Source organism: Eptatretus burgeri, chromosome 17 (genome assembly GCF_056783735.1).
Source record: "Eptatretus burgeri isolate ZD-2024b chromosome 17, Ebu_testis_v1, whole genome shotgun sequence".
Taxonomy (NCBI): domain Eukaryota; kingdom Metazoa; phylum Chordata; class Myxini; order Myxiniformes; family Myxinidae; genus Eptatretus; species Eptatretus burgeri.
In genome coordinates this window covers 22737591-22761848 of record NC_140977.1, presented here as the reverse complement: position 1 = coordinate 22761848, position 24258 = coordinate 22737591, and the positions used below count along the sequence as shown (strand labels likewise).

The 24258-nt window shown below is 44.7% G+C and overlaps 1 protein-coding gene and 1 pseudogene across 4 annotated transcripts in view; one reads left to right on the top strand and one right to left on the bottom strand.

The window, feature by feature from the left end:
* LOC147009542 (uncharacterized) overlaps window positions 1-24258 on the bottom strand; it is an 85271-nt pseudogene that overhangs the window by 39800 nt on the left and 21213 nt on the right. The gene's annotated exons all lie outside the window — the stretch shown is intronic.
* ASRGL1 (asparaginase and isoaspartyl peptidase 1) overlaps window positions 1-24258 on the top strand; it is a 51866-nt gene that overhangs the window by 26037 nt on the left and 1571 nt on the right. For all 3 annotated transcript variants that reach the window (XM_085862481.1, XM_085862480.1, XM_085862482.1), the window contains 5 exons: window positions 1015-1254; window positions 1355-1497; window positions 9209-9363; window positions 11460-11578; window positions 16376-16486. In XM_085862481.1, coding sequence (XP_085718607.1) covers window positions 1068-1254; window positions 1355-1497; window positions 9209-9363; window positions 11460-11578; window positions 16376-16486 — 715 coding nt within the window. In that variant the 5' untranslated portion in view covers window positions 1015-1067. The remainder of the gene's footprint in view (window positions 1-1014; window positions 1255-1354; window positions 1498-9208; window positions 9364-11459; window positions 11579-16375; window positions 16487-24258) is intronic.

Genomic DNA, 24258 nt, shown 5'->3' with positions numbered 1-24258 from the left:
CTGCCATGACGTCACGGGCGGGTACAAAGTGCGCGGCTGTGAATTGCCGCGCTGGTGCGCAGGTTGCGAGTTGCTGCGCTGGTGCTGCGCAATAAAAAAAAAGAGAAAACAAGCCTCGCTTTTGGGTGAACTGGATTCCCGGGCATGGGGTGGAAGACCCCCCTGCCCGGGCACAGGAATGGAACTAGTTAGGGGGATGGGTTAGTTTAGTTAGACCGACTTCATGGGGCAGGGGTAAGTCCTCATCGAGTCCATGGAATGGATAAGGTAGAGGGATTTAGATGAGATTTAGGTTGGGAAATGATTTTTAATGGATTTTTGAGGATTTGGAGACATGGACAGACTTTTGAGTGTGTCGAGGGGACATAGCTTAGCTACGTAGTGTTAAAAGGAACGTGCTGTAGTGTAAGGGATGACGTGGAAGCACGAGTTAGTTTGGGGAAGTAGTCAGAAGGATGGCTGAGTTCAGCGATGTGTGAGAAGAGAATGGAAAATGTACATGTTGAGTGAGTGAGGCCAGCGGGTCTGTGTGTATGGAGCGAATGTGGAATGCATGGTGCGATGAGTGATTGAGGAGAGGAGTGATTCCCGCCCAAGGGACCCCGGGGTCAGTGACTGAATTGTCCGGTCCGGTGGGCGAGGCGGCCACCATTCGAGTCGAGCGGCCGATCGCATGCTGGCGGGCGCGAATTCGCAACAATATATATATATATATATATATATATATATATATATATATATATATATATATATATATATATATATATAATTTTATATTTTATATATATATATATATATGTATAATTTTATATATATATATATATATATATATATATATATATATATATATGCAATTTCAGTACTTTTGGGTGTCATGGGACCTTTAAGGTAATTTCTATCTGTTCTTGCTTCCTTTTCCACCAATGCAGATCACTCTTTGTTTTCTGAAATTTACAATAATATTCTTGCTTTGTGTGGGCCAGGTCATGCAAAGTGCACTGTTACCTTTTGCAGCTTTACAACTTCAGTTTTCATTGCTGCCAGTGATCCAAGTTGCTTGTGCAAATATGATCCCTGTGGTGTTGGTGCATGGCGGTGCCGGCACCATTCCAGAACACCGTCAAGCTCTGGCATTGGCTGGAGTACGCGCCTCAGTGGAGGCGGCCTGGCAATTACTGAAGTCAGGCGGATCTGTATTGGACGTCGTCGAGCATGCTGTCAAGATGATGGAAGATGACCCAGTCTTCAATGCTGGTGTTGTAATGTTTGGCCTAATCAAGCATATCATGTTATTGCATAGCCAGAGCTGTTGGGGTTCGTGCTTTTATCACTGACTGTCCTGTGGCATATACAGGTGTGGGCTCCTCGCTGAATGTAGCTGGTGAGATACAAGAAGATGCGATGATTATGGAGGGAAGCATGCTGAACAGCGGTGCTGTTTCCTGTGTCAAGAATATTGCAAACCCCATTCATCTGGCTCGCTTGGTTATGGAGAAGGTACTTTTTATTTTTTGCGAATTAGTGTTCAATAATGAGATGTTTGAACATCCAAGGCTTTAATATTTTAACTCGAGCTTAGAAATTCGTCTTTTCACCATAGTTCGGGTCATTAAAGAGTAAGTATAAGGTTAAAACTTCTTTCTTTTCTTTTTACAGTTGAGTCCTGTTTATAAAGAATGCATCTCACAATAAATTTGATGAAAAGAAAGGACACCTCTTTACCCCGCGCGCACGAAGCGAAAAGCGGGGTTAAGCAATTGTTCCATGTCCATCCATCTGTCTGTCTTATTATTTATGATCGAGGAACAACTTATTTAGATTGAATGTTATATTGTTGTGGGCCGAGTTCGGTGGCGAGGAACGACCGCTCGACGGAGCAGTAGGGCCGTCTCCCACCGAACACCCGGAATCGAAGGTCGTAACCCTCGGATAACTCCGAAGGTCATGGGTCCCTTAGTGGACCGTGGACGCCAATATTTTGACGGCGTGGGCTAGGGTTAATTGTCTAATCCCAATTTACCTAAGTACCCACGCCGTCGAACTACCAGGGAAGCCACACCCTCAGCCGACTTTGTCTGAACCGAGTCGTTGTTACCGACTCGGATCCGGCGTAACCGAGTGGAAATTATCAAAGCCGCGCCGGACCAAATGACAACTTACGGCACAATTGGCCTTCCGAATTCTCAAGCCTGAACCATAATGGGTCAATGGAAGAAAACACGGACAATGAACTGGAACATTTAACAGGGGGTTTATTTTACAGTAATCTGGAAGGGAGACACAGAGCAGACTTAATCACGAATATACAGGCAATGTACAGTGAGCAAAAGCACTTCACAATTTCTACTTATAAAACGGCGCCACCATAGACACACACAGCAAAAGAAAATGGACCCGGATTGTCTTTATTTCGACCCTCGCAGCCAAGGGGATAGACAGGCTGGAGATCAGAGTTTGGTCGGTACCTGGCCGCGTTCGCACAGCTTGCCGACCTGCCCTTGTGGAGCTTGGGATTCTCGTGGAAGGGCTTGGGAAGATCGGACGCTCCAACCACCACGGTGGGACTCGAACCCACACGGACAACCTCGCACCAAGCGCCAAGGAACCAAGACGAAGCGGCATACGCCAGCCAGCACCAAGATGGAAGATGGCCAGCAGACCAGATGAGATGACCCAGACGGATCGCACCGACAATTCTTCAACCCCTCTTGCGAGGTGGAAGGGATCCGTCCTGAGGTAACTCTGCCTCCCATTGGACGGGTGGCGTGTCGGTGCCCCCCCCCCCCCCCGAAGAGCCTCTGTCATTGTTTCTGGCCTTCTGGCTTCCCATTGGCTGGAGCTCCTCGGCTTTGCTCGCTCTTCGTCCATTGGCTGGAGGAAACATTCCCTGCCCTTCTTCGGAGCGGAGCCTCGATCTGAGGCGATGGAGGGTCCGCCCACGCCTTCAGCCAAAAACACGTGGCTAATGGAGTCGGTGCGCGAAGGTTTGGTTGGGTGGCGGAACGAAGCAGGATGTTGTTGTTGGTAATATTAAAAAAAAAACTAACGACAAAATAACTCACAGCGCACACATGAAATTCCCGTTAGACACAGGGGATGGATTCTAACCATACAAATATCTTAACGAAATAACTAAACTTTGGGACTGCTGACTGTCTGTGTGCAAGAGGCTTCCAAATCCGTCACAATATTTTGAACATGAACAAGAGGCCACGTCTTTCATTTTGCCGCACATTGGCTCAGAATTCGTCCCGACCGCACATGTGCAGACGAGTGAGATAATTTGTCTCACTCTGTCTGCTGGCCTGGCAGTCAAACAAAATTGAAAATCATTCCAAACAGGAAACTTACCGTTTTAAGGACGTCGTAATAGACACGTACAACAGGCACGAATAACTAATGCAATGTGTTCGACAGGGTGGTGTGGTAGACACTGAGAAAATGGCGGTAAAACACAAATAATTTCTTTGTAATACTTGTACAATCTTTATTTTATTTAAAATAAATTATGTACTTGAACACTGTACTGTCGTACACAAATCTGGTCGTGATACCTTTAAATAAAATAAAAAAGTCGTCAAATCTCATGGAAAGGCGAGCGCACTGAACGGATCAGGACCTAACAGACGAAACAGGATGCAAAACACGCATGCATGGAGAAAGAAACTCCAAGGAGGAAAAACTGGAAAATTAGGAGGGATTTGCGTGCGGTTGAATAGAGTAGAAAAGATCATGGTTTTGGATTGGGGATGGTGGTGAACAGCTGTCTTGAAGACCTGGAGGGAAGAATGAGATTGAAGAGAATGTGGAAGTTGATTCAACAGGTGGGGGAAAAAGAAGAACAAATGAGTGGAAGTGAGCAGTGATCCTGGATTTCGGTAGTATCACCAGATGAGAGTTAATGGCGGACCGTGTGAGCCCTGCAGAAACCTGGGTGGGGGGGCAAAGCACAGAAAGAGCAGAGGGTGCAAGACTAGAAAAGAAGCGGTAGCAGACAAAGACACCGATCTGTCTGCGCTGGCGAAGAGATAGGCCCATAGACTCGGCTTCAGCGCTGGGGATGCCAATGATCTTGAAGGCCTTAGTTTCCATGGTGTTAAGCTGAGCAAAATGTGAGGCAGGGGAGGCAGCCCAAAGGGGAGAGCAGCACTCAATCAAGCTGCGGATGAAAGCCTTGTAGGTGCATCGGAGTTCACGTGTGCCAAGGAAGGACTTTGTACGATGGAGGATGCCCAGTCAGCCGCTGGCTTTGGAGGCCAACGTTGAAATGTGTTTTGCTCAAGAAAGAAAGATTGTGGCTGATCGTGAGACCCAGGAGTTTGAATGACTGAACCTCCTCAAGAGGATTGTTAAGGAAGTAGATAGGAAGGTTTGCCAGACGGTCTTTTTGGAGAGAGATAGCGAGAGTGATATTTGTCTGGATTGAAAGATATTTCAAGTATTTGACCAGCTTGTGATTTTTTTTTTGAAGGTCTGAAAAGAGGGAAGAAGCTGCAGCCTACCTGTATGAAGGATGAGGGATGTCATGGCATAGGGTGGTCATGGGCAACTCGCTGTTCTCGCAAACGATTCATCACTACTTCAGAATGGTTGCCTGCCACGACTCTCGAGCTAGATGAGAACCGTTAATGATTCACTCCACATTTTCTTTACACATTTTTCAGCCTAATTTATGGGGTGCGTTTTTTGCTTTGACATTATTTGCTGACAATTCATGTAGTTGCTTGATTATTTATTTGAAATCGACACCATTCACTTGCTCACATATCCCACTCACTCCAACACAAATGCTATTCGGCTCACTCCAACACCAGCTCTCTTGTGTCTGTTTGTGTTGCCCACGCTTGCTTGTGTTAAAATGGTTTGCCTGAAGATTGCATTCTGAAGTTCTATGAGGCAGCACGATACTTTTCTTGTTTCAGTTTCTTTCATTCAGCTGCTATGGTGTATCAAAAAGGGAAAGAATCGGTCGTTCGTGTATCCTGAGAGGTTTGAGAAAAAGCATTAAACATGTACACCTAAAGAGATCATCAAAATTTTGACACGTCCATTTACCGGATTCAACATAATCAACAATACAGTACATTGTATAATAGTGTACAATGCGCAGCGGTATAAAGAGAGGGCGAATGTCAGCATAATTTCCCACAACATACATAACTCTGACTTCAAGCACCAGACTCGGTAGCATAGTGTTTGGAATATAAAATATGTCTGTGAGGTCGGTAGCTCGAAGTCAGACTGAATAATTCCAAAGACTTTAAAAATATTATGTGCTGTTTCCTTGCTTGACGCTCAGCATTGAAAAATGTATGGGCCACGGACAAACAACCATAGGTGGGCAACCGTTGCACAGGTTTGATGGGCCTAATGGCCTCTTCCTGCGTTGAAGTTCCTTGTAAGGAAAGTCATTATATAATTACATAGCTCTCCCAGGCCATTTTCTGAGCCTTGCTCGCCATTTAACCTTTGACCTTTTAATGACCTCTTGACGTTTTGACTGTAACATGGGCCCCAAAATCGAAATGATTGGTGCACAAAATTGTTTTGCTAGGTTAGTACATCTGCCTTCTTACAAAAGGAAATCCACAACTGTTGCCTTGTCTGACCATTAGAATGCTGATAAAGTTTTCCCCCCCCCCCAATCCCCCACTGACCCCTCACCATTGACAGTGCAATGCACAAGAAAATGTCATGATGGACAGCAATGGCTAACCCTCCTAGTGAATGTTTTGCTAATCTGACCTTGCGAGCCGATTGCATGTGGAGATTTATGATCAGGAAGTTAAAGATTGAATTGGGATGTTAAAATCATCTTGGTTGGGATTTCTCATCTTTTGAGATATTAAATCTTTCAATTGTTCTTTTGAACTGAGAGAGGTTTGGGTGGAGGGGGGCAGGGAAGGGAAGTTTGTTCTTTAAAGAAACAATCCTTTAACCACACCATAATGAACCCGAATTGCTGAAGAGTAAGAAAACACCTCGGCTTTAATTTGTTAAGCAAAGGTTGATTCAAATGTGTGGTATATATGAATCTCTGACTTTCATGGTCCCAAAGAATCCAACCATCTTACGGGGGTCTCGCACAAGAGGTAGATTGACCCGGGACTTCCGTGAACCGGCTGGCCAGGCATTGACGTTCGGATGAATGTGACAGGATTTTTTTATTTCTTTCTTCAGGGTGCAGGATATAACTCACCTGTACTCCTTCACAAAAAACACCACAGGTTCTTCAACATCCACCAACTCATTACTAGCAGAAGGGACACCTGCCTTGATGTCCATCTGATGGACGGCACACGCTTTTGATGCAATGCCCTGTCTGGGAAGCACCAGCATGGTGGTTTATAGCTGGGTTGGTAATCGAACGCCGCCCCGACAAGTAAGTAAGCTACCTCGCAGGCAAGTGCGCAACCACTGCACTGTCTTATCAGACGGTGAAAAGATTAAGTTGGGTAGAAATCTGAAGAAACGGATAGGTGGAGGGAGCAAGGTAGGAGGAAAAGAGGTAGACCATTGTTGAGATGGGAGGATTGTTTGAGGAAGGAGATCAGTAAGGTGGGAGTCATTGGAGAGAGGAAAGAGTTGGCTGAGGACAAAGGGAAGTGGAGGAGCATGGTGGTTTAGGCAGGGCAGAAGCTTGGTGCCAATGGACCTCACCCCTTATAAAGGGAAGATTAGAAGGAGGAGAACATGCCTGCCTAACTTATCTCGGTGTATTTTATCTCCCCGACTTCATCCCGTTATAGTACCAAGGGTCCTCAAAAGGCGGACCGCGGTCCACATCCAGACTGAAGCCATCATCAGTGCGGACCTGTGGTGCTCATCCTAATCCCCCTTCAGTGGATTAATTGCATGGTGTTAATTTAGCTGCTAAATTATTCCTGAATTTTTCCCCTCTGTCCTATTCTATCTGCCCCCAATTATGTGCTAATGGCCTCTGATGTTTCTCCATTCAGACCAACTTGATAATTGGTAAATGCAGGAGGTGATTAACGATGGCTGGCTTGATGGTGTTTATGTGGAGGGAAATATTTTCTCCGGTCATATCTTGTTATCCTTTCATTCCAAACAGTAGCTTTGCTGGATTTATTTGCTTTTCTTGTCATTGATATTTGATAGTGATATTCGTTATTGCTTTTTCGACTGTTTTTTGGTTTCTGTATTGCACTAATTTCATTTTTTTTAAATATTATCGATTTAATTTAATATTACACGTTCATTGACTTTATATTGTGAAGTACATGCCCTTCTTTATATCGGTACCCAGCTCACATTTAGCCAACTAAGCCATTTGCACAGACTGTGTTTCCTAAACATGCCGCTCTGTCAAGCTACATTTATCGAAATTTTAAAACTTTTTTTTTATTAACCATTTCATCGCTATTGGCTGCGCAAGTACTCCGCCACCTACCTCATCCTCCTCCTCCTACTCCTTCGTATACAGCACAAGGGTGCGGGTAGCATCATTGGCTGAGGGTGCATCTGTGCTGCTGATGCAATGCCCTTATTACCAGTACACTGGTACTAATTTCGCCGACCTCGGAAGGATGACAGACGAGTCATCCCCACCTGGTGTTAATTCAATGGACAAACAGGGTCTCAAACTCAGGACCCTAAGATCCCTAGCCAGCCACCCTCACCGCTAAGCCAACATCAGGCTTCCCACTCACCTCCCTCCACCATCCACACTCTGCTTGGTCAGTACCTATTTGTCACGATGGAGGGTAGTTGCAGTTCTATAAATCTAAACTCTCCGTGACCTTGGTGAACTGATATGGGAATCAAATGATTCCGTAGTATTGCGCGTCTATTATTTCAAATAGTTTTGCCACTCACGTGCTCCAAATACCTCCTCCCCATCTCCACCACCCACGGCCATGTTTCTCAGTACTCATCCAGTCACAAAGGAGGGCCTCCCCATGGAGGGATGTTGGCCAGATCTCCCCATGTGGGCCAGATGGCGAGGTGTCATGGTGACTGTAAGGGACTGTTGGCTATCAATTTTATTCAGTTATTACTCTCATACTCATGCTAAACTCTCATCCCCTCGTCCTGTCCTGGCTGGAGTTCCTCAAGGCAGTGTTCTGGGCCCTGTTCTTTTTCTGGGTTCCATCAATGATCTCTCCGACTCTCTGGAAAATCCTCTTTATCTCTTTGCTGATGGCTCCACCATCTGCCGTACCATCTGTCATCCCTCAGACCGGCAAGCAACAGCTTCTTCGCTCTCTGCAGATCTGGGTAAAATCACAAATTGGTTCAACATGTGGAACATGTCTTTCAATCCGGACAAATCTCACACTCTCACTGTCTCTCCAAAAAGACCGTTTGGAACACCCCCCCCCCCCCATTCACCCATCTACTTTCTCCACAATCCTCTTGAAGAAGTCCTTTCTTTCAAGCTTCTGGGTCTCACTGTCTGCCATGATCTTTCCTGGGAAAGCCACATTTCCAACCTCACCTCCAAAGCCAGTCGCCGACTGCGAATCCTCCATCGTGCAAAGTCCTTCCTCGGCCCACCTGAGCTCCTGACCACTTACAAAGCTTTCATCTGCAGCTTGATGGAGTACTGCTCTCCCCTCTGGGCTGGTGCTCCTGTCTCCCACCTTTCTCAGCTTCATGCTGTGTACTTCATGCGTTACCTCCAGTGTACTTAGCCTCTTGCCAAACTGTTGATGGCCCACCTGGTTTCAACCCCCCCCCCCCCAAAAAAAAAAAAACACATCAACCTTCCATAGATTTGCGATGGGATAGATTACCATTTCTCTCAAATGAAGCTTCAACATTTTCGTAATTTATTTTATTCAAAACATTTTGTATTTGAGCACTAAGTTATGATTTCAAAGGAATGTCTACCTGCAAAAGGAACATCCTATTATATGCCAGATTTGTTTATAATGCTCCACAGTGTATGTGAATGAGTCTGGCAGGATGGCACAGATGTAGAACCCTCGCCTTTGAGCTGTCTCGACCAACTATTTTGTCCAAATTCCCGGACCGGTGTTTTGCAGGCAGGGCGTACACCATCCCTCAGATGGATGGTGTGCCGGGTGACCAACAGGTGAAATTCTTTTTAAAAAGCAACAAACTGGCAGCAGAACAGTGGGGCAATAATTAGACGCATCAAGCATATCATGTTGTGACGACTATAAATCAATTTTCTTACATTTATTTTGCCCTAATTACTCTTTTCTCTGTCTTCCCATAGTCCAAGCACATATATTTGTCAGCGACTGGTGCAAACATGTTCGCCCGCACTATGGGCATCCCTGCCGTGCCAACAGCCCAGCTCATCACCGAGTACAGGAGGCTTTGCTGGGAGAAGAGTCTTGGAGAAGCAAACTCTACTGTGCCGGATGAGGGGTGCATAGTACATCATATATCACTCCCCTGCATTTTAAACCTGCTCACCTTCATTGTCTGTATTTTCCAATCCCTCCTGTACACACTTTTGAAATCCCTCGTTGTTCATCTTTCAAAATAATTTCAGATCTTGCCCAAGAGTGGGCCTTTATGGACCGATTTTATGAAAAGTAAAAGCGATATGGATTTTCGGTTTGTTAGGTTTTAAGAGAGCTCGCCATGAAGCTGTCAAGCCTGGGTTAAAATCCTGACCCAGGTCCAAACTATCATCCTGGTGTTTCAGTACATGCAGGATGAGGCATCAATGTGTGGTGCTGTCCAATGGCTGGACGTTAAACTGGCTTCCCATCTGCCGACATTAGTTGGTGGACGTTAAATATCCCGCGGTGTCCTTCACAAAGAGCAATAACAAACCACCCAGCATAAACATGGCCAAGAGGCTGCTTCGGTAGCACTAACACTCTGGCATCATGAGAATGTTTTACAATGAAAGTTAAGTAAATGGCATGACAAAGTTAGTAATTCAGATGATTGAATAGATATATGTATATATATATATATATATATGATGTGACAGATGTATGCAGGAAAATGGTGTAATGGGCCAAATGGTTCTTCCTGTGTTTTAACTTCTTTATTTAACTTTTAAATACAATTAATTCATCCAAGGGAGGGGTTCAGCTGATAAATTGACTCTTTTGTTTGAAATAACAAAACAAATATCGAGGGAATCATCTTGTGCCATATCGTGGATAAACCCAAGCAGGCAGTAAACGATAATTTTATTTTCAATATTGTATTTGGCTGGCCTGTCGTTATTTGGGCCTTAATGTTTGAGCTCACAGTTCAAGTTAAAACAGGTTTCAATCTTGCTAGCCTGCCACATTTATACAATGAAATACAAGAAAATTGAGGCACAGGAGAATTGGCTCATCCATCATTCCTGTAACAATTCCCCTCAACTCCTTTAAACTGATAACTATGTCAATCCTTTGGCCTTGCGCATCCACCGTATAGCATTATGAGTGATATTATTTTACTTGTTTTTGAGGGATGTGTTCTGTCTCGAGTTACCTCCGCCACCAAAGGTGGATGGAGGTTATGTCTTCATCCCTGTCTGTCTGTCTGTGAGCAGGATATCTCAAAAAGTTGTGGACGGATTTGGACAAAACTTTTGGACAGGTTGGGTGTATGACAAGGATGAATTGATTCGATTTTGGTGAAGATAAGAATCGGGATCCAGATACGAGAACTTTTTTAATTTGCAGTGAATCTCCACCATTGGGAGATGGGGCCAAAAGCGACATGCAATATCGCATGATATTACAAAAAGTTGGAGAGGAGTTATGATAAAACTTGGTGGATGAGTTGGTGATGTGATGAGAGTAAGCCGATTCGATTTTGGTTAAGGTCTGGATCCAGAACCGGCCTATCAGTGGGAAACAAAACGTAAACTGTTCACCCTGGCAGAGGTATGTGCTCTACCCAGTGCCGTTCGGGGTTTTCCGTGTGTGTGTGTGTGTGTGTGTGTGTGTGTGTGTGTGTGTGTGTGTGTGTGTGTGTGTGTGTGTGTGTGTCCGTCCATCTCTCGGTCTCAACTTTTTTTTAACCATTTGAGCTTTTGTCATCAAATTTTGAACAAAGCTTTATTTTGAGAATATGGAGAAGGCAAATTAATAATTTCGTCAAAAGGTTAAGGGTCAACATCATATAACATCATCAATTTTCATCAAACTGACCTGAAATTTTAAGAGTATGCATATTGGATCACTGAATTGGTTCACCAATCAAAATCTAGAAACCTATTGTTGTTTTAGATCAAAAGGTCAAGTTTGCATTAAAATACGTCGGTGACCCAATATGACCCAATTCATCAAGTGTAACCTGTGTTCTGTCAAAAGGTCAAAGTCACCTCAAATCTTCACTCATTTTGTAATTTATTTTCGCTGTTTGCATCATGGTTAGTATACAAAGCAGGCGCTGATGTGCTTTGCATTTTCAGATGCTTTCTAGTTTAGTTTTGTGTTGATGTTGGTTAATGTGATGAAGAAGATATTGTTAATTTCACGACAAATGAACCAGTTTGTCTGTTGCAGATCGAAGGGAACAGTGGGAGCAATTGCAATAGATAAAAATGGAAACGTGGCCTCTGCCACCTCTACAGGTGGTTTGAACTTCAAGATGATCGGTCGTGTCGGGGACGTTCCTTGCATCGGTATAACCAACAACATTATCTTTGCCAATGTCTTTCTGATTATGCATGCCATTAATTCATATTTGCCTGTTTAAATGCACCGGATTTTTCCAGACTTGAGACAGTTGGCTGATTTCCACTTATTGTACCCCGTAATTGATCAATCGATATTTACCCCGTGTACACGAAGTGAAAAGCGGGGTTAAGCAATTGGTGTATATATATATATATATATATATATATATATATATATATATATATATATATATATATATCTATATATATATATATATATATATGTATATATATGTATATATATGTACATATATATGTATATATAAGCCTGCTGTTGGCTTAGTGGTTAGGGTGGCGGCTTGGGATCCAAGGGTCCTGAGTTCAAGACCCGTTGGCTGCTGAATTAACACCAGGGGGTTGACTCAGCCTGTCATCCTTCCGAGGTCGGCGAAATAAGTGCCAGTGTACTGGTCCCGGTGTATGCCCCGGTTAGAATAGGTGTACCATATCCCTGTGTCGTAAGAGGCGATCAGGGTTGGCGTCAGGAAGGGCATCCGGCCATAAAACATTGCCTCAAGAAAAAGCCAAACCCCTGCACAGCAGGGAAAAATGGCTGTAAAAACGGTCATTTTATATATATATATATATATATATATATATATATATATATATATATATATATATATATATATATGTATATATGTATGTATGTATATATTGTTGTGGTTGACGAAATTCGCAAACCACCATTCAGGTCCCATAGGTGAGATATCTCTGTAAGTATATGTGTAGTTAGCCCCAAACCCGTTGTTTAGAGGGAATAAATGTCATTCATTCGGGCTGCGACCCTTTTAGATAGCCGTTTTTCTGTTCTATCTTTATTTTGAGCCAACCACGTACCAACCGCCATTACTACCACCACAACCACCACCAACCGCATCTCGACAACCACAGCCACTTTCTCCAGAACCGCCTTCACAACATCCACCTTCTCCACAACCGCTTTCACACAACAACCACCAACCGCAACGCCGCTTCACAACAACAACAACAACAACAACGCCAACAGCCACGACCTTTACCGTCACAACTCGCTCTCGCAACCATCGCATCACCGCCATTCCCGCGCCGCTTGTGGGCACCGATCCTGGACTCGTACAGGGCGCGCACCGAGCAGCGGGTGCAAAAAGCAGCCTTTCCGAGAAATCGGATCAAGAATGATTCACGCCCACTTCTGTTCCGTCCTATCAGCGAGCGTGGGGCGATTTGGCCCCACCTCCAGGCGCGTCGGAGTATAATCGACATATGCAGATTCGAGGACCAGGAATGATTCACGCCCACTTTTCCTCTGTCCAATGGGCGAGCGTGGCTCCGCCCCTGACCCGTTCCTGATCCAAAAATCTGCATATGATTTCTCCTGTCGGACTATAAAGCGCCGAGCGCGGGGCGAATTTGGGGGAGTAGAGAGTTGAGGAGAGAAAAGAGTTGAAGAGAAAAGAGTTGAGAGTAAAGAGTTGAAAAGAAGAGAAGAGTTGGAGAGTTGTGGCGGCGGCGAAATCAGTCGAGAGAGTGTCTGTCGGGGTCCGGAGAGTCTGGAGAAGCCAAGAAGCTTTGTGGAGGTCTGCGCTCGTGTCAGAGTCGGGGAGCTGCGGAGGGGGGAGGCCGGGAACGCGATCGAGGTCACAGTGGCGTCGCTCGTCGCGGGACCCAAGCCAGCCAGATATCCTCTTTCCCCCGAGCATCAACAACCCCCCCCCTGTTTCCCCCCGCGCTGAGATAGTGTGAGAAGGGGGCCCCGTTCCCACCCCATTCCAGGCAGTGCCAGCGAGGCCCGCGGAGTCGGGGCGCCGCCGCCATTTTGCGGCTCATCACCAGACGGGTAGGCTCGACGCGGTCTCGGCCCCAACCAAATGTGTTGTCGGCGCCGTCTGTGAAGTAAAACTGTGTAAGTGTTGCCGTGTGCTCGCGTAGTCGGTAGTAGATCTGCATTGTGTCTCTTTTGTTGCATTTGCTTTTTGTGCAGAATTGTCGTGTTACTTTTACATTTGCTTTTGGTGCATAATTGTTGTGATTGTATATGTGTGCTTTCCGTTTGCCGCGGAATAAATGTGCCTTATGTTGAACTGTTTTTCCCGTTTCGCTTCGTCTTTTCTTTAATTGAATGTCCATCTTACTTCACGTAAAGGGTTGGTCGTGGGCTAAATACGCCCGATAATTAATCGGAACCGTCGAGGTTGACGATAACACCGCTCGGTTATCCCGATAGTACGGAACGGGTCGCTTAAAGTGGCCCGTGTCCGAAGTCGACCTGCGGCGAGGTGCGATCGCCCGGTCTACCCTCCGTGTGGGTACTTAGGTAGGTCGAATTTGGCGAACAACCCTAACCCACGCGGGGGGCCGATTGGCACGATCGTGGTGAGGCCGAAAGGCCCACCCGTGACTAGTTCCCGGCGTTAGTCCGAGAGGGTCACGACGGGATTGTCCGTCCGGTGGGCGACGTGCCGCGATTCGAGTTACGTGGCAGCTCGCACGCCGGCGGGCGCGAATCCGCAACAATATGTATGTATATATATATGTATGTATATATATGTATGTATATATATGTATGTATATATATGTATGTATATATATATATATGTATGTATATATATGTATGTATATATATATATATATATATGTATGTATATATATGTATGTATGTATATATATATATATATATATATATATATATATATATATGTATATGTTTGCCTGTCTGTTTTTCTGTCTGTCATGTTATAACTTAAGAACGGATTTAAATAAATCAGCTACAGTGTCAGGGAACCCCCGGGAAGGTTTGTAATGAAAAAAAAAATTTTAATAATTTTTTTTCTGGGTACATGGGCACACGTGGCAAGACTGCAAACACCAACTTGTGGCGCTGGTTCTCCCCGCACTCCCAGGAATCCTTTTGCTTGCCCTATTGAATAGCCATCACAGCAAAAATTGGTGTTTCCGTCAACGAAGCGACGGGTCTTATTTTCTAGTACACTAGAAAGGAGGCGGTTTTGTGGGGATTGAAAGATGTTTCTGATAACGAAGGGTACAGACAAAATAAGTGCAGAATAATTATTCAGCACAATAGAAAGTGATAGGACCAGGGGCTTTATCTGAGAGTAAAGAACAGGAGAGTTAAGATGGGAGTAAGGTTGGGGTCTTTCACTCAGAGAGTATGGTAGTTAATGCATGGGATGGTCTTCCTGGAAAGGTAGTAGCAGCAGAAACAATAGAAAAGTTTAAATTTGAATTAGATATGTTCCTCGAAGCAATGAAGATGGAAGGGTGTAGGGATGTTGGCAGGACTTTTTGGTAGCTCAAGTATGGTTGGATGATTGTGTGGGGGGGTCTCATCAAGGGGTGGTGTGCGGTTGATGTTGTATGTTTCTCAACCAAGAATTGCCTTCGCCCACCGCTGCTCCCCTCCACCCCCCCCCCCAACCTGTTGGTTCATGATTCGTAAGGGTGAAAAGAATCCCATGAAAAACCGCGAATACGTGAAGCACAGGGCCGCGAATGTAGAAGCATGTCAGAAAAACTGCCAATGCTCCCGCGAATACGTGAAGCACAGGGCTGTGAATGTAGAAACATGTCAGAAAAACTGCCAATGCTCCCGCGAATACGTGAAGCACAAGGCTGTGAATGTAGAAGCATGTCAGAAAAACCGCGAATACGTGAAGCACAGGGCCGCAACTGCAGAAGCAGGTCAGAAAAACCGCGAATACGTGAAGTACAGGGCTGCGAATGTAGAAGCAGGTCAGAAAAACCGCGACTGCACCCGCAAAGAACCATGAATACGTGAAACACAGGGCTGCGAATGCAGAAGCAGGTGAGAAAAACTGTAGAAGCAGTTACACGAATAAGTCTATGAAGAACCGCAAATATGCAAAGCACAGAGCTGCAAATGCAGAAGGAGGCCACATTTTATGACGTGTTAATACGTGGGGTCCGTGAATAGTGGAACCGCGAATGTCGGGGTCTGACAGTACTGTTCTTCATTGAGCCGCTTATGAAGGCCTTGCAGGTCATTCAAAGTTCATATTTGCCAAGGAAAGACTTGGCGTGACGGAGGGTACCCAGTGGGTGGCCAGCTTTTATGTGGTCGTCACTATTTTTGTTCTGTCAAATTACGTCTGTGTGTGGTTATGCCCCACTGTTCAGAGAGCTGCTCAGCTGAAAGGATCAAAACCTTAAGGAAGAACGGTGCCCAGCTGATGATCTGTACTGTTGGGAAACCGTTAATTTGCTTACAGGTTAAGGTTCTTACTTTAGGTGAGGGAACTATGTTTTGAGGTTTACAATTTAAATAAAGTTCAATATAAGATGTTGTGAAATTAACATAATTTACAACAATCCTTTAAATTGTATTATATTTTAGGAATAGCCAACACTGAACAATTTATAAAAGAAAGTGTCAGATGTGTGTCTGTGCGTGTGTGTCGTTGGTTGTTATCTCCATATGCGGGTTTGAGAAAGTGGAATGGAGCCCTCCCAGGTCTCAAAGTGTGTGTGTGTGTGTGTGTGTGTGTGTGTGTGTGTGTGTGTGTGTGTGTGTGTGTGTGTGTGTGTGTGTGTGTGTGTGTGTGTGTGTGTGTCTGTGAGTATGTGTGTATGTGTGTATGTGTGTTTGTGTATGTGTGTGTATGTGTGCATGTGTGTGTGTGTGTGTGTGCGTGTGTGTGTGTGTGTGTGTGTAAGGTATCCATGTATATTTTTTCATGTTGGGAAAAATGTTCCTTTGCCTGATTTTTGTCCTGTTTTCTGCAGGCGCTGGTGGATATGCAGATAATGAATTGGGAGCAGTGAGCACAACAGGTGATGGAGAGTCCATCATGAAAGTGACTTTGGCTCGACTTGTGCTTTTCCACATGGAACAAGGTGAGTGGGAGTAAATGAGGGATGGTGAATCAGCCAACAGATATACATTTTAGGCTGATTCTGAATGGAGGGCAGGAGAGGATGCATGGGGTGGACAAGATGGATGCAGAAGGGAACTCTCAGGAGGGATAACTGGAAATTTGGAGAGATGGAGTGAATGAGGTGTGGTTTGGGTGGGGGGATAGGTTAACGAGGATAGAAAAGATAATGGTTTTGGATTGGGGATGATCTGAGATGGTGGTGAATAGCGGTCTTGAAGCCTGGAGGGAAGAATGAGATTGAAGAGGATGTGTAAGTTGGTTCCACAGGCAGGAGAAAAGAGGAATGAATGAGTGGAATTGAACAGTGATCCTGGATTTAGGTAGTTTCGCCAGAAGATGGTTGATGGTGGACCATGTGTGCCATGCATGGACCTGGGGAGGGGGGACAGCATGGAAAGAGCAGAGGGTGCAAGACCAGAAAGGAGGCAGTAGAAGACAGAGAGACCACCAACCTGTCTGCGATGGCAAAGTGATAGGTCCATAGACTCCACCTTAACTGTTCAGCCTTGATGCGAAAGTGATAGGCCCATAGACTCTGCTTCATCGCAGGACATTCCAATAATATTAAAGGCCTTGGTTTTCACGGTGTCAAGCTGAGCAAGATTTGAGGCAGGGTCGCTCGCTCAGTCGGGAGAACAGTACTCCATCAAGCTGTGAATGAAAGGTGTGCCAAGGAAGAACTTTTTACGATGGAGGATGCCCAGTAGGTGGCTGGCTTTGGAGGCCAACTTCGAAATGTGGTTTGCCCAAGAAAGATCATGGCTGATAGTGAGACCCAGTAGTTTGAATGACTGAACTTCCTCAAGAGGATTGCTGAGAAACTCGATATAGCAGGTTTTGCCAGGTGGTCCTTTTGGAGAGAGATAGTGAGAGTGTGAGAGTTGTCATGATTGAAAGACATATTCCAAGTGTTTTGACCAGTTTGTGATTATTTTTTTTTTCAACTTCAGAAGAGAGGGAAGAAGCTGCAGCCTGCTGACCTGAATGATGAGGGATGTCATGGCAGAGGGTGGAGTCATCAGCAAAGAGACAAAGAGGATTTTCCAGAGAGTTCATGAGATCATTGATGAAGATTAGGAATATTACTGGGCCCAAAACACTGCCATGTGGTATTCCAGCCTTTACAGGGAGAGGAGATGAAAGGATTCCTTTGAGTGGCACACGTTGGCTATGAGAGTCGATTCAGTCAGTAAGCCATGTGTGTAGTTGGCCTTGGATGCCATAGGCAGAGTTTGGAGAATAAGGCAGGATACCAGACTGTATCAAAAGCACGAGATATGTCCAGAGACGACCCTGATCTCATGTCTGACATAGTAATAATAATAATAATAATAATAATAATAATAATAATAATAATAATAATAATAACATTTATTTATTTTGCACTTTTCAAATATAAAAAAAATCTCGTTGCTTTGGTGACATTGATGGTCCTCCATCCATTGCTGGGTGAGTGGAAGCTGCTTGTCCAAGGTGGAGTGACCTAGTGTGAAACTAAATTGATGAGGTTGTTGGAGAAAGTGAAGGATTTCATATCAACTGTGTAATGATGGATTCCATGACTTTGCTGATAATTGGAAATAAGCCGATTGGTCTGTTGTTAAGGGGATCAGTTTTTGCACCTTTTTAACACTTAGTGCAGTGGTGTTGGTGGATTTCCAAGCCGATGGAAGATGACCTCGCGCAAATGACAGAGTGAAAAGGGCAGAGAGAGAGAGGATGTGCAAGAGCAGTGCACCGATGACATCCGGTCCAGTAGAAGAGTCAGAGTCGAGGGTTGAAGAAACCTTTCCATCTTTTCTGGTGCAAAAGCCACAGAGTCCAGGAACAGTTGGGTGTGACGTGGAAGAATGAGGACGGAGAGTGAGGAGTTGGGGACACAAGATTTGGAAGCAGACACAGAATTCAGGCATTCAGCCTTCTCACGAGCAGAGTAGGCTGTGATGCTATTTGAAGAGAGGGAAGGGATTGTAGGGGAGCGTACACTAGAGAAAGATTTGACAAGGTGCCACCAGGTTTTAGAGGAGGGAAACCATTTTGAACGGTCATTTTTGAGGTTGGACAGATGTTGTTTCCTGGCTCACCTGAGAGTGGACACACACTTGATGCAGACTTTTTGAATGATCTGAGGTTGCCTTTGGATTCAGTGTACCATGGACAGGAAGAAGGGTAGGATAATTGAAGACGAGATGGGATGAATCTGTGCATAAAAGAGAGCAGGTTTCTGTGGAAGAATTCCCAGGCTGAATCAACATCAGGGGCAGTAGATATGGGAGACCAGTTCTGAAGAGAGATGGCTGCTTGCAGTCCCTGCCAGTCTGCCTGAGTGGACTGCCAGGCTTACCGGCATTGAAGCAGTTCTCTGAAAATATCCAGAGAGATGTTCACTTTCACAAGCACATGATCAGATGAACCAATTGGAGCAGAGGAAGAGCAGGAGGCATTTACAGGAATGGTTGTCGTCATCAAGCCAAGAAGGGATGATTTTTCCATTGGGAGAAATCCGGGTTGGAAAATTCATAGATTGATTCAGTCCCATGGAGTCACACAAATCCTTTTCTGTGGGATGGCTGGTGAGAGAGAGAGTTACCAACACACAGACAGTTTGCATGCTGACATTGAAATTGCCACAGATGAGGAAGAGAGAGTTGGGATGAGTGGTTAAAAGTTGGTCCATGTTGTCTGAGAGAGATGTAGATGGAGTCGTCGCTGTTGGAAGGATGTCCCGTTGGCGCAGATGAACAAGAGGTTGGAACGGAGGGGAAGTCACAGCCAGAGCTGCTCCTGGGGGTTAGGAGGTGTAACAACAGGACGAGGGCAGTGAGAAATTGAGTTATTGATGTGAAGTGCAACTCCGCCACAGGGGTGTGGTTCAGGCCTATCAAATCGGAGGAGACAATAACCGGGAAGAGACACTATGGGGTTGGGGACATCCTGTGGGAGGAAGGATTCTGTTAAATAGATGATGTCTGGTGTATTTTTAGTGAGCTGGATCGAGAGATCTGTTCGGTTAGAGCAGAGACCTCGGGTGTTTGAGGTCCACACAGATAGAGGGGAGGAGGTTTTGGGATGGTTCAGGATGGGTGGGGAGAGGTTTTATGGGGGTAAGGTGAGGCTTTGGGGGGGTGGAGTGAGGGAGAAGGTGTGTGTGTGTGTGTGTGTGTGTGTGTGTGTGTGTGTGTGTGTGTGTGTGTGTGTGTGTGTGTGTGTGTGTGTGTGTGTGTGTGTGTGTGTGTGTGTGTGTGTGTGTGTGTGTGTGTGGTGCAAAGGTGTGATGTGAAGCTTTGAAGGGGTGAGGTCGGGGTGGATGTTTTTTCTGATTTCAAATTCCCATCTTTGACAAACGGAGATGAATATCATGGGATGGGAAATTAGATTGCTTGTAAACGCAAGGAGAAACGTTGCACTGTACGAGCGGGGGGTGGGGGGGGGGGTGGGAGGGAGGTTGGTGACGAGGTGCAGAGCAGAAGAAGAAGAGACATTGGTGGAGAAGAACGCGTGTAGTATTTATAAAGGAGATACAAGGGTTGATATGCATTTTAAAGTTTGTATTTATTTATTTATTCTAAAGAAGAAGCGTTTATATTTAATGTATGTCCAGTTTGAGAAAAGACGGGGGTGCAGAAGCAGAAGGAAATTCAATAGAAATGAGAATCATTATGGAGTGAAAAATAGTTTGTATGTTTTATCTTTTGAGGAGAGGAAATAGAATAGTGTTTCGGAAATTGAAGCAAGATATCCGGGAATTTATACACAGTTTAAAAGCAAGATACACTCTCTATCTGAGGGAAAGCCACCCAGGCCTTGACTATACGAAATGAATAGCACAAAACAATAAACAAAAAATTTACATGGAATATTCCATGGGATAAAACGGCAACACTTCGACGAATGATACAACATAAAACACGATGAATCTGTTTCGGAAGACTCGGCTTTAGTGAGGTGGAAATGGCAGCTGCAGATTCAACCGACTCTGCAGGTTCGACCGACACTGGTAGCTTATACCTGTTGCTGTGTTTGAGCCTTGGGGAGTAAATGCCGAAATCTATCTATCTGGGTACGTCTCGGCATCTTTGATCTTGGTTCCTTTCTCTTTCATATCTCTCTTCAGTCTTACGCACTTCTTTCCACTTTTTCTCATTTCTCCTTATTCATGCTAATTCTTGCTTTTTATTTTTGTTCATTTTCCTCTTTTAAGCCTGGTGTTGGCTTAGTGGTTAGGGTGGCGGCTTGGGATCCCAGTGTCCTGAGTTCAAGCCCCGTTGGCTGCTGAATTAACACCAGGGGGTTGACTCAGCCTGTCATCCTTCCGAGGTCGGCGAAATGAGTGCCAGTGTACTGGTCCCGGTGTATGCCCCGGTTAGAATAGGTGTACCATACCCCTGTGGCGTAAGAGGCGACCAGGGTTGGCGTCAGGAAGGGCATCCGGCCATAAAACATTGCCTCAAGAAAAAGCCAAACCCCTGCACAGCAGGGAAAAATGGCTGTAAAAACGGTCATTTTATTTATATATATATATAATATATATATATATATATATATATGTATATATATATATATGTATGTATATATATATATATATATATATATATATATATATGTATGTATATATGTATATATATATATATGTATGTATATATATATATATATATATATATATATGTTTGTATATATATATGTATGTATATATATATATATATATATATATATATATATATATATATATATATATATATATATATATATATATATATATGTATATATATATATATATATGTGTATATATATGTATGTATGTATATATTGTTGTGGTTGACGAAATTCGCAAACCACCATTCAGGTCCCGTAGGTGAGATATCTCTGTAAGTATATGTGTAGTTAGCCCCAAACCCGTTGTTTAGGTCATAACGGTCATATATATATTCCTCTTTTACTCTTAGTTTCTCTCCTTGTTTGTCTACCTCTCTACGGAGAAGTTAATTCTTACAAATTGTTGATGAATAAGGCTCATTTGGCTGCACCTGGATGAGTTTGGGGGGTAGAGGAGAAGCAATTGTTGTGGAACTCGAGAAACTCAGTTGTCCACTCGAGGCAAAGTACATCAAACAGAGAATCTTTAAGACGTAATTACGGAACGAAGGATCATCGATGTAACAGTCATACAATGGTCTCCGCTAATCGGAACTTACAGGAATTTGTATATATCTATATATTGTTATGGTTCTCGGAACTGTATGCATGCAACATAGTTATCCTGAGTCAGTTATCCCATTAATATACGTGGAGTTAGGTCCCTACCATTTGTCTAGTGGGAAGACAAGGGAGTGTGTTGCGATGGGCTATTAGTTAGGTTATTAAATCATTTTCCCCTTTTATTTTATTCCCTCCTTTTACGATCCACGGTGCCTTCATCTCGCTTGCTACCCTCGTTTCGCTGGCCACAGCGTACCACCGTCTACCCGGGCTCTCGCTTTCTGAGTCAAAATCCTGATGTTCGGCTGGACAAACGCTGTAGCTGCACCATATCCACCTGCCAAAGGCCAGACATGCGCGGCGTGGGCGGACCATACCGGAGTCTGGCTGAAACCAAGTCCAGAAAGGCGGACCACGTGAAGAACCGGTCCAATTGGGATGCTCGGATCGGACGATGACGTCGGTTTCGAAATGGCTCCTCCCTGAACTCCAGGCTCTATAAAGTACGGAGCAATCCTTAGAGAGTGGTCGAAGTTGGTTGATTGAAGTGGTTGCGAAGGTAGTTGGGTTGGTTGGAAGGAGAATTGCAGATGATAATTGGGAGAGAATTGTAGAGTGAAGGAATTGAAAGGGGTTTGGAGTAGTGAGTGAGTGTTCCTGCTACTTGTCTCCGCCGACACGACGTCGAACCGCCCCCTTGCTTCTCAACCAAGCCTCCTGTGTGGCCCCGCTTTCTGTTCCTTATCTCCAACCTCACGACCTCGACGAACGGCCTCTTGCCTGGTCCTGCTTGCTGCTCATCTCTCGCCCCCTTTTGACTCCGCTCTTCTCCAGTCAAGCCCCTCCCGCAGACACGATCTCCACACGAACGGTTGTGGCCGAACAACTCAACCATTGTCGGGTGCCGCACCACGGAGCATCCCTCCCCCGAAACGCTCAGGTACCGAGAAACTGTAACCTCAACTCCCTCCCTCCCTGGCTGCAAAAGTCCCTTTCACAATTGGGTTTACTTTGTCTGAGTGTGTGTCTGAGAGTGTTGGCGCCTGTCCGTTAAGTAAGCCTGTATAAGATCTTTTATTGTTGTGATTGTTGCTTTTATGAATCTCGCGTGAAGTCTGCACTGTGTCTGCTTTGTAAGTTGCTTGTAAAATTGCCACACCCCACACCTCTCTCATCTTTCCTTGCATTACACCCTCAATAAACCTTTGTTGTGCCACATGCTTTTCCTCGCTTATTGTAAATAAATAATTGTTGTAGAAATGTTCCCAGCTCGCCTTTGTCTTTTCTCCCATTGGTCCAGCATGGTTCGAATCTAAGTTTAGCCGGGTCTTTATTCCCAACTATCCGTTCCTTCTAGCCGGTACGTCCTTGGCAGTGCCGCTCGGCTGCATCCGATCCGGAAAGGAGATCCGATCCGGGAGAGTGATCCGGTTTGGACAAGGCGTACCGAGGGCGTGGTTCCCCGGTGGTTAAACCACGTGGTTAATTAGGTAACCCGATTCACCCATAGGCGGGAGGACCCGAGGCCACGCGGTTGAGTTATTGGCATCCACGGTCGGTTAAGCGACCCGCCGCGTCACGGAATTATCCGTGAGCAACTGCCTACAATTCCAGGGAGTCTGGTGAGAATTGACGTAGCTTCCCCCACCTCGTGGTCTTCTCACCCAACCCCGCCGGCCCGCAACAATATGTATGTATGTATATATATATATATATATATATATATATATATATATATATATATATATGTATATATATGTATATATATATATATATATATATATATATATATATATATATATGTATATATATGTATATATATATATATATATATATATATATATATATATATATATATATATATATATATATATCAAACCCAGGAAAGGTGGGGGAAGTGTCTCAAGGGGGCCAAGGAGAGGACAAGAGTGCACAGCTTCTCACAAATAAACAGGAATGGAAGGGAGTCGGGTCAGAATGACTCACATCTGACCTCAACTAGGCCGGCTAGAGTAATGTAAAGGATTTATTTGGACAGGGAAGAAAGCCCAGAGAGCGCTTCTTATCGTCCTGGTTAAAATCAACAAACTGTGCAGGCGGACAAGAGTAAGGTGAGCAAGGGTCTCGAATAGCGGTTCAACTACAAGCAGGGCAATTCTGGACAGATAATGTATCAAGCTATAAAGAACACGACATAATCCCTTTACAAAGGTATGTGCATACAAATGGCAAATACATTAATTGGAAAGCTAAGGAAAGAAAAAGAGAGAGAGAGAGAGAGAGAGAGAGAGAGAGAGAGAGAGAGAGAGAGAGAGAGAGAGAGAGAGAGAGAGAGAGAGAGAGAGAGAGAGAGAGAGAGAGAGAGAGAGAGAGAGAGAGAGAGAGAGAGAGAGAGAGAGAGAGAGAGAAAGAGAGAGAAAGAGAGAGAAAGAGAGAGAAAGAGAGAGAAAGAGAGAGAGAGAGAGAAAGAGAGAGAAAGAGAGAGAAAGAGAAGAGGGAGGGAATATTTGGGGGCTGCATTCTCAAGACATTTCG